At 37.9% G+C, this 11,047-nt stretch overlaps 1 protein-coding gene across 3 annotated transcripts; it reads right to left on the reverse strand.

Annotated features, from left to right (window-relative positions):
- Window positions 1–13: 13 nt before the first annotated feature.
- LOC118497957 (bromodomain-containing protein 8-like) lies at window positions 14–9,078 on the reverse strand. Of its 3 annotated transcripts, none has more exons than XM_036014258.1 (7): window positions 8,543–9,078; window positions 7,324–7,464; window positions 6,418–6,578; window positions 2,851–2,940; window positions 2,684–2,752; window positions 1,002–1,179; window positions 14–471 (listed from the first exon to the last, which is right to left on the reverse strand). In XM_036014258.1, exons 1-7 carry the CDS (start codon window positions 8,930–8,932, stop codon window positions 421–423), a joined length of 1,080 nt encoding a protein of 359 aa, XP_035870151.1. In that variant the 5' UTR covers window positions 8,933–9,078; the 3' UTR covers window positions 14–420. The 3 variants fall into 3 exon arrangements, with proteins under 3 accessions (XP_035870151.1, XP_035870150.1, XP_035870152.1); XM_036014257.1 differs by having other exon boundaries at window positions 7,213–7,464; XM_036014259.1 differs by lacking the exon at window positions 14–471 and having other exon boundaries at window positions 1,008–1,179; window positions 2,659–2,752; window positions 7,213–7,464.
- Window positions 9,079–11,047: the final 1,969 nt, after the last annotated feature.

The following is an 11,047-nucleotide window of genomic DNA, read 5'->3' on the forward strand; positions in this document are numbered from 1 at the left end:
TCAAATACCTCCCTCATTTCACCAGATGATGCTGTCCCCTCTATTCCCAGCTTCCGTGATCTGTAAAAAGCAATCTTCGACTTGTGAAGTAACATTTATTTATAGAACAGTAATAAGAGGTTTAGTCTAGTTACCTCTAAATTAAGCCTATGGAACAAAGACATGGGCAACATTTATGGCATTACCCCCAATCTCAGTTTTCCCCCTTTTCTTTACATTATGTCCACAGGCACCTCTGACTCCTTGGTTGTGAGTGAGGTATTAAGATTATTAGAAAACAGAACAGAGAAGTGGTAAACAAGTACTGGGATCTTCTCTGGGTCAGAGTCTCAATGAGAGGTCCAAGTTCCAGAAAAGGCCAGGGCAGCAACTCCAGGTTAACAAAACAAGTTTTCCACCATGCACTGGGTTGGCTGGTTCTCATTCCAGACTATTTAAGTTTCTTCTTTTGTCTAACCAAATACTCAGCACCTACAGGATCAAGGCAGATAATAAGCTATGAATCTTAAAAGCTACTGAGGTTTGAATGCATTTTCATTTCTTTTTTCACAGTGATATTTGACTATCCTTTTTTCTTTAAAATACCATGTTACCCAGAAAAGAAACCCTCACATGTTTTCTTCTGGCTACTATATCTCATCCCCTGTAACATACATTACATGAGATAGTGTGAACATACATTAAAATGTACAGTGACTCTGGCCTCTGCTTTGCATGGAGCCCTCTGGTTTGAGGCTCTGGAAGCAGGAGCCCCCATTACCTTAGCAGCTCTCTTGAGAGCTCTTCAGTGCTGTCTGCCTTCCTAGACTACTTTCACTGTTAAAACTGGTCCTACTGAGGCTCAGGGTTTTCCCAACCAGCAGGTAAAAAATATCAATCCTTGAATCACCTCTAAACATAAACTCTGCAAACACTTTCACATTACCCTTCTTCTCACAGCCTTTCTAAAATCATATTCCAGAAATTGCACTCCTTTTCTTGCAGCTTTCTACATACATTACCTGAATCTGCTCCAGGACTTCTCGCTGCATCTCCACAGCCATGTGATACACATGATGATCAGAGTCATTGTACATCACAGCATTTTGAAACATCAGCATCAGGTCCCGCTGGAACTGTGCCATGGTGCAAATCCTTCCCTTAGACAGATTCCTTTTCAGGGTAGTTAAGTCCATGGGTCTACAAGTGGCCAAGAAAAACCAGAGGGAATCTAACCTTCATGTGGAACATGGGGTAACATAACATGCTCTCTTGGAGAACTAACCAACTCTTAATGAAAATGGTGGTAAAGAAAATGGCCATTCAGATAATAAAATAGCAACAGCAGTTAATATTTGACTGTCACTACTTAAAACAGGCCAAGACCTGTTAGGTACTTTCTGTATTAACTCACTTAAACCTCCCAATAAACCTAGAAGGTAGGTACCATTATTATCACCAACTGGCAATGAGCACATTGAAATATGAAGAGGTTAAGTACTTGCTCAAAGTCACACAGTTTGGATTCCAAATCAGAGGCAGCCTGACTTCCAAACCCACACGCCCAGTCACTATACCATGCATTGTAGGAAGTATGCTGGCCCCGAGTGCAAAAGCTATAAAGAGGTCCAACGATCTATTTGTCATGTGTAGTTATTGATTGATTATTTACAGTGTGTAGCCATATATTAGGTATTTAATCTACTTCTATTATTGCATAATTAAAAGCTAAGAATTTTTTTCTCCTTTCAAGGAGATGAAAAGAGTGAGAGTCAAATGAATGTTAAAATGAATAAATTATTAGTGAGACACAGAGAGTAGGTATATAAGAGAAGGCACAGCAGTGCAGAAAGAGGACTGAAGTGAGAGGTATGAATCTGGGGTTTAGTTCCAGCTCTGCTATTTACTGCTGATCACAGGCAAGTCGAGACCACCTCTGAGTCTTAGTTTCCTTATCTATAGAATGAAGGAGTCTGTCTCCAAAGGTCCTTTCCTGATCTTTTATACTCTATTAACACGTTGGTTTATGACACCATTTTAGGTGAAACATGCTATAAAAATCCAAAATACTGCATCCTGGCCAGGTGGCTCAGTTGGTTGGAGCATTGTCCCATACACCAAAAGGTTGCAGGTTCAATTCCCATGGTCAGAACACATACCTAAGCTGCGGGTTAGATCCCTGGTCAGGATGTGAATGAGAGGCAACCAATCGATGTTTCTCACACTGATGTTTCTCTTTCTCTCTCTCTCTTTTCCTCTCTCTAAAAATCAGTAAAAATATCCTTGGATGAAGATTTTAAAACAATCCAAAATACTGCAATCAACCAATGTATGTAACATCATTTGGATTATTGCCTTTGCCTTAGTATATCTATTATGTCAGAATTAATACAGTGTTCCTTTTAAAGTTTTGCTCCAAAAGAACAATGTCAAAAACTAATGAAGGCTAATGTGAGATCATAACAAATGGATCATATTACCTAAAAGCTAACAATGAAAAAAAGCCTATTTTATAGTTTTGTTCCCTTTATTCATTCTCAATAAAGACTGAGTTTACCATAATTTTACAAACTTGTTCAGCTGTAAAGTGTATCTTGAGTTTGCAGGTAATATAAATGAAATAAATAATCTAACAGATGGGAAATAACGTATGAAAAGACAGATATAAAAGCAACCAACCTTTCTTGACCCCTTTTCCACTGACCTTTTCACCACATCCTTGTATCCTGGGGCCTGCCTTTCTGACACAGGCTTCAGAAATGGACTGCTGAACCTGTTAGGGGACAAATCCAGAAAGGATGAAGAAACTGTAGAAAGTCACTCTAAATGAGAAGAGTGGCTATGAATACCAAGAGTGGCTTGGCGACCTACCTGTGACTGGCAATCATCTTCCAGACTGGCAGGAGAGTCTTCTTAAATAGTAAGTGATCCTGAACAGGGTCACTCTGGCTTAGATCAGACCTATGGGATAAAAAAGAACAGAAAAGAAACAGTAACTTCACAAATGGCATTCTGTCTCCCCCAGGTGGTAATGAGATTTTTCTCAAGACATAGTGGTCCTAGTTAATATCTGAAGGAATATAACACCATAAGAATAAAAACACATTTAATGCTTCCATAAGGGACTCCAAACTCTATAAATATTCTCTTACTAATCACTATTAGCATCCCCATGAGGACATTACCTTTTTATAAAGTATACTACAAATCTGAGGCCCTGGCTGGCGTAGCTCAGTGGATTGAGCGCAGGCTGCGAACCAAAGTGTCACAGGTTCGATTCCCAGTCAGGGTACATGCCTGGGTTGCAGGCCATGACCCCCAGCAACTGCACACTGATGTTTCTCTCTCTCTCTCTCTCTCTCTCTGTCTCCCTCCCTTCCCTCTCTGGAAAAAAAAAAGTATACTACAAATCCGCAATTTCCTGTGCCTTTGGTTTCTCGATGATTTGCTCTTCTGCACCTGTGACTCTAAAAAACTGGTCTAAGAACATAATCTGTTTACTGATGTTTCCCAAGTCCCTGGCACATAGTAGGTGCTCAATTAAGTATTTGACAAATGAATCTGGTCCTGTTTTTATGTAAAAATATGCCACATTAGGAAGCCCTGGCTGGCATAGCTCAGTGGATTGAGTGTGGGCTGCGAACCAAACTGTCGCAGGTTCGATTCCCAGCCAGGGTACATGCCTGGGTTGCAGGCCATAACCCCCAGCAACCGCACATTGATGTTTCTCTCTCTCTCTCTATCTCCCTCCTTCCCTCTCTAAAAATAAATAGATAAAAATCTTAAAAAAAAATTTAAAAATATGCCACATTAGTAAGTATCTCTCCCGTGTTTCCACAGAATACTTGGTTTCACATGCCAAAGAATTCTCACATTTTATCTGATTGCTATATAATTTAGATATTTTTCCTTTTTGCTCCCCTCTAATAGTAGTCCTTACAATACCTAAGAAAAATTCATTTACTCTGAGATAAACTGTATAATTTATTTAGCTTTTCTTCAGAGGTGCAGCTGTTCAATGTTTTATTTCTTTTTATAATGTTCCCAGTTAGCAAGCTTCCTATTTACTCCAAGGTTAAACATCATGTTACTCCAAATGAGTTCTCTTTACACCTAAGTTTTCACACCCTCATTTTGCTTTATGTACCATATTGTGTGCATCCATTTGAACCCAACTCATATCTCATTTTATCTTTCTCCAATTCGAGCAGCTTCATGTAACTATTCATTTTCATGATGCAATCAATACCTCACCTGCATCTAAATTATATACCACAAAAATCAACTTATCCTTAAACAGAGAACCCTATTAGAACAAGGCATTTAAAGCCCTGTAAACAAACCTCTTCCTGTTTCTGATCCGTCAACTAGAATGAATAATAACTCCTTGGTACTGGTGTAATTTTGTTCACACATCCATGCAACAGATATGTAGTAAGTTTCCATTACATGAAAGGTACTGCACTAGGTACTGCAAAATCAATCACCTTTATAATATTTTAAGAAACAACTCCTTGCTTATCTTTATTTCCACCTATTTGGAAATGCATGCCAAACAACTATAAATATAAGTGTGGGAGTGGAAAGGAGCTGCAGACTGGGAGTCATGCTCCAAAGGCTCTACTTCTCTTTACTCCTGAGAGTCAATATGGACTAAAGGTGAAGCCAGAGAAGGGGGGCCTGGAGAATGTCTATCCTTCAAAGTACTTTTAAGCTTTCCAGTGGTAGCTCAAGAACTCACCTTTCTAACTTCCTTTAAACTATCTGGCCAAACTCAATTACTAATACCACTTTCTAATAAAGATTTCAATTTTAATCTAAATTCTAAGGTAAAGAGTGTGAAGTGTGTCATTCAAGATATTGAAATGTCATGAGATAAAATGTCCCAAATTAGAGGTTTTCTGCTTTTTAGATAGTCATCATATGCCATCTGCTCATACTCACACAGGGAGTTACAGAAAAGGAAAGGAAGCAATTCTTCAACAACCTAGGTGTTAAGCTACATTCTATTTGTATAACAAAAATCTGAAATTTGCTACTTAAAAAATATATATGTATTGTTCAGTTGTATACCTTAAATTTAAAAAAGCTAGATTAATTATTGGTTTGCCTTTCCACAGATATGCAGGTAAATATGGGATGCAGTAAAAAACAAAAACAAACACACACAAAAACAGTTTATGCTATCTTCTCCTAAAAAATTGATAAAAGACCAGGCCCAGAGAATGAACTATTTATCTACTATCATAACAAGAATAACTTAGTCTTTCTGATTTTGAAAGAAATTTACTTTACTAAAAAGAAAAAATTTTAAAATGTTCCCTTTAGCCCCATAATTATTAATAAGATGATGATACAATTATATAAACAATTTCCTAAGATTTGTGAAAAAGGAACAAGGGAGATTATAACTTCAAAATAATTTTCCATTTCAAGTTAATAGGAACTGTCTTTGTATTTTTAAAGAAAGTACAGTGTGGCCCTGACTAGCATAGCTCAGTGGATTGAGCACAGGCTGCGAACCAAAGCATCACAGGTTCGATTCCCAGTCAGGACACATGCCTAGGTTGCAGGCCATGGCCCCAGCAACCGCACATTGATGTTTCTCTCTCTCTCTCTTTCTTTCTCCCTCCCTTCCCTCTCTGAAAATAAATAAAATCTTAAAAAGTTTAAAAAATATTTAAAAAAAAAAGAAGTACAGTGTGTATAACATTAGACATGAGGGACAATCTGACTTAGCAATGTTCCCTGAATAAAGGTAGTAATTAGCCCTAGCCAGGGCTAATTGACAGGGCTCAGTTGGCTGAAGCATCATCCCCATACACCAAAAGGTTGCAGGTTTGATCCCTGCTCAGGGCACATACTGGAGGCAACCAATGTTTCTCCCTCACATTGATGTTTCTCTCTTTCTCTCTCTCCTCCCCACTGCTAAAATCAATAAAAACATATCCTCAGTGAGGATTTTTTTAAAAAGATAGTAATTAGAAGGGTTATTTATGAAAGAGATTGATAAAACAGACTTGTTTTATAAAAGGAAAGCATATAAATTCTATTTATACAATAAAATTATATTTAATTCTGCCCTGGCTGGTGTGGCTCAGTAGATTGAGTACCAACCTGTAAACTGAAGGGTCGCCAGTTTGATTCCCAGTCAGAGCACATGCCTGAGTTGTGGGCCAGGTCCTGGGTGGGGGGCGTGAAAGAGGCAACCACACATTGATGATTCCTTCCCTCTCTTTCTCCCTCCCTTCCTTCTCTCTAAAAATAAATAAATAAAATCTTTTAAAAAATTATACTTAGTTCTATTTCTAGTGTTTTTCAACTAATTTCCTCTTTAATTTATAAAAATAACCTATATTTACCCTAACAAATTCAAATAGGCATAAACAGAAGTAAAAATGTAAATCTTAACAATCTTAGAGAAATATCTATACTTACAGCTTTGAGGAAGTAGCATGGCTAAAAAGGATGTCCACCAAAGGATCCTCCTGAATGCTACAGCCATCATCACACTCGCCTGAGGAGGGCTGGTCTTCCATCTCTGACACATACCCTTTACCCTGGTCCTCCTCTTCTTTGGATTCTTCCTGAACCTCTTCCTGGGAGCGCCAGGAAACAAACAAAACTTTAAAAAGAGATTTACTAACTGTAAGGTAATTTTACATGCATGTAGTAAATGAAAGCTGACCTTAGGTGAGAAGAGGCCAATTATATAAAGCTATAAAAATTTTGAGAAATGTGACTTTAGATCTAAGTCAGTGAATTTTTGTTCACAATCTTGCTGGACATCTTTGACTCTCTACCCCAAGAAAAAATGAAAAAGCAATATATTCAATTCTAGATGGATGCTTATCCTTTTAAGATTTCCATTGTTTGTCAACGTGGAACTAACCAGTCTAGCTGATCAGATAATATTAATGATAATGACATTCTAAATTTTACTGATTGCTTACTATGAGTTAGGCCCTACGATAACTGCTTTACATGAATTCTCATTTAAACCTCACAGCAAAACTATAAGGTAGACAACTATTCTATTTACAGCAGAGAAAACTGAGGTTCTAAAAATGTTTACTAACATGTCTAAGGTTACACAGCTCATTGGTGCTAAAACCCAGCATTAGCCAGGTAGTTGGAACTTTCTGGAGTTATCCTATGTGCTCTAACCACTCTGCTCTACCTCCTTGTGCAGAGGACCAATCAGAAGACAGCTGGTTTATGTTATTCACTTACCTCTTCACTCTCTGTGGGTAGTCCCTGAACTGCACAAATATCTGAGGGAGGCGGAGCCACCTCTGGCCTTTCATTTTCTCCCACACACGTCTCAGCTACTGAGTGTTCTACCTTAGCTGAAAGCTCTTCAGGATCCCCTTCTCCTTCAGTAGCTTCAATTTCCCTTTCTTCTTGTCTGGTATCAGATGAAAGGCAGCAGCCTTCACTTGATTTTTTGCTGCTAATGCACAATGGCTCCATTAAATAAGCTACCTGCAATCATAGTCTATTGTTAGATGCACAGGAACACCAATGGGAAGCATCATCTACATTATCAATAATGCCACATGATTACATTGCCACTGTGACTAAGCCTGAAATGGCTAATAGATTAATTCCTTCAATCATTTATTAAATATTTCATATACACAGGCACTGTACTAGTTACTACGGACCTAACAGTAAACAAGATATATATTGTTCTTGCTTCTTCAAACTTATGTTCTAAATTTTCATCTCAAGTGTCAACTCCAATCAATTAGGACAGACTGTGAACTGCTGAAAATTTTGTCTGCCGTACACAGAAGTGTCAATATTTGAACTGGATTCTTGCTAATCTTTACCTAGGTTCTCCTGAACATGTGTAGTTGCTGCATAAAAATAAACTGTCCAATTCTTTTTACTTCTAGTTCTGTCCTTAACCAGGGTAGTAAAAACACTGTAAAATACTGCCTTGAAATACTAACATCACAAGCTTCAAAGAGAGTTTGGGCAAGTATCACCTCTCATCATTTTGAAAGAATGAATTGCAAGGATACTATTATAGGGCAGTCCTGAATGCATAAATTTCACTTCCTTTGCTTCAAGGTTCTAATGACTGGAATTTTATTTATTTTTCAATGACTAGGATTTTATTCAGTCAAAAAGTACACATTTGAAGCATTTTTTGTCAAGGGTCACAACCAATGTTTCTTTTGTGTTTTTTAAAAGATTTTATTTTTAGAGAGAGGGGAAGGGAGAGAGGGAGAGATACATCAATCAGTTGCCTCTCATATACCCCCAGCTGGGGACCCAGCCTGCAACCCAGGTATGTGCCCTGATTGGGAACTGAATCCGCGCAGCAACCTTTGGTTCGCAGGCCAGCACTCAAACCACTGAACCACATCAGCCAGGGCTAAAGCATATTTTGTTGGCACCAAGTGCTGAAGACACAGCAATGAATTTAGTCCCTGCCACTGTGGAGTTGTTATTTTAGTAAACAATATTAAGAATGGCAAAAGAAAAAAAGTATACACTTAAGCACCCTCTAGAGCTGACACTTCCAACTTTGGAAATAATGAATCCCCATTACCTCAGAGAGAAAGTGGAGGAGGTTCTGGTGGCTGACTTGTTCTGCCTCTTCCTGAGATTCCTCACTGCCTCCATCCCCCATAAGCAGCTCACTAGATTCTGTCCCTGGGCTGCTTTCCTCTAGTTCCTCAGCCCCTGGCTCCTCAGTTTCCCTCCAGCCGCCCATATCAAGATCCAGACTGGAGTCCCATGAGCTGAAGAGGGACCTGCAGTTGTTGCTCAACTCAGAGTCATTGGGATAGTCTTGGTCAGTATCCAACCAAACCCACTCACGCCCCATCTGTAAATACACAGAAAAAAATGCATTAAATTCACTCAAATCGATGTTCCTAAGGCATCTGCAACTCCCAAGTTTGGTAAAGATAAGGGTCAGCAGTTTCTTTCTACTCATCGTTAGGAACAGTAAAAGCTAGCTGAAGTGAAACACCAGATGAAAATGATCTGTCATTGAGAATAAAGGAAAAGCCCCATGTCAAACAGTACACCAAAGGTATTACCTAATAAGTAATTTTTCTTGGATTTTCTCATACCCCAAAAGAGAAAGAATGATAGCCTAAATACAGCATAGGAAACAGTCAATAACATTGTAATAACTGTGTAAGGTGCCAGGTGGGTACTGGAACTATCAGGGGGACACTTTGTCAAGTATATGGTTGTCTAACCAGTATGCTATACACCTGAAACACAAAATTAATATTGAATATAAACTGTAATTTAAAGATAATTAAAAAATTAAAGAACTAGACCATAGTTAGCTGAACAGAATTCCTCTATCATAAATCACTCTTAAAATCAACTGCAAGGCAATACATTTGAGGGACCAGCAATATTTTCCTGTGTGCACACATTAATCTATCAACCATTAAATCCTCAAAACATACTTTAAAATTACCTGTGGTATCCTTCTGGTCATATTCAACACTCACTTCTCAGAATGAGAATTTCAACGTCAAGTTTAAAAAATATCTTTCTTTGCTTTCATTACAGTATACTATCCTAGTTTTCTTACCCCTTTGTCCTCTCCCTTTACAACTTTCAATTAATCCTTGTTATTTATGTTCTTCCTTGGTCCTGTTTCCTCATTAACACTTCCTTTAAAAAAATGCACATACTTTGAGGTTTCAACTTTGATCTGTTTTTCAGCTGGCTCCCAAACCTCTCCACTTTTACTCCTATAAATCCCAGTCTTAGTTCTCCATGTACCCAAAGGTCAATTTCCTTTTGGTACCCTACCACTTCCTTCAGCTCAACATTTCAAAAACTATAGTCACTTATCTTCCTGAACATCTTCAAAATCATTTCATCTCCCCAATTTCCTTACCTCTATCAACACTATTTTCTTAATCCTGTTTTGGCTTGTATTTGGTAAACAAGTCCACTTCCCAATTTTCTTCTACCATTTTTCTTAGTGCCCATCCTTTGTTCCTGAATAAATGCTATCGCCTCCTGGTATCTTTAGTTCCGTCTGCTCTTAACAGTCTCCCTGTTCAAGGCTTTACAACAGTATCTCAACATAAATTTCTCAACCTGCCACTCAAAGTCCTCCACAAATTATGCCCTATTTTATTCCCTTGACTTGGTACCTGAACTTCACTATTCCTTAGTTAGATCCCTTTTCTAATTACATGTCTCTTTAATGCACCCACCATAGATGCCTATACCTTCAATTTGGATTGCTAAACTCATTCATTCATCACCCCTCTACCATCCCAAAATCTACGTTCCTTTAATGGGCTGCCTCATTCACACACTTCTCCAACTTTCCAGGTTTCACTGCTTACCACATTCATGTACTGCTTTGTGAATATACTGCAGTTATTTAATTTTCTAATTCCTGGACCAATTAAACTCCTTTCCATCACTTCGTAACTGTATTCTTCTATTAGTAACTTAACAAGCTTTAAGACATACAATCATTTTTCTTAAACCCATTTTCCTCATTAAGACTCAAAAGTACTAGGCAATACCCTATTAATCTCCATCTCTTTATAATAAAAGCCTCATACCTAGTTCATTTCACTGAGTTAGCTTTTATTGAGGTGTAGAGATAAACCCAGTGGATAAATTTGATAATTGTGAGTTTGGCCTTCAAACAGCAATGTTATGAATTCTAAAACACATAAGAACCCTATACATGGACATAGATAAGGAAATAGCAATATACTATCCTAGAAATACCATCTGCAAAGACAGCATTAAGTACAAATTTCTGAAATAAGGTCAGCATTACCTATGTCCATGCTCTAACCTTAGGGCAATGCCATTAACAAATCTTTGAAAACCTTTAAGCCTTTCCATTCAATAAAAGCTGAGTGAGAGAGTCCCTATTGCACAATGCAACACTTTAAAACATTAAAAATTCAATCTTAGTTATTTATCTTCTCTGAGCTATACTAGAATTAATTTTATAAGACCACTTTCCCTAACAAATGACAAAACAGTTATTCATGCAGAAGAAATCACGTTTTGTACACACACACACATACACAGAGAACACAACAAAGAC

This window comes from Phyllostomus discolor, chromosome 13 (genome assembly GCF_004126475.2).
Source record: "Phyllostomus discolor isolate MPI-MPIP mPhyDis1 chromosome 13, mPhyDis1.pri.v3, whole genome shotgun sequence".
Lineage (NCBI taxonomy): Eukaryota > Metazoa > Chordata > Mammalia > Chiroptera > Phyllostomidae > Phyllostomus > Phyllostomus discolor.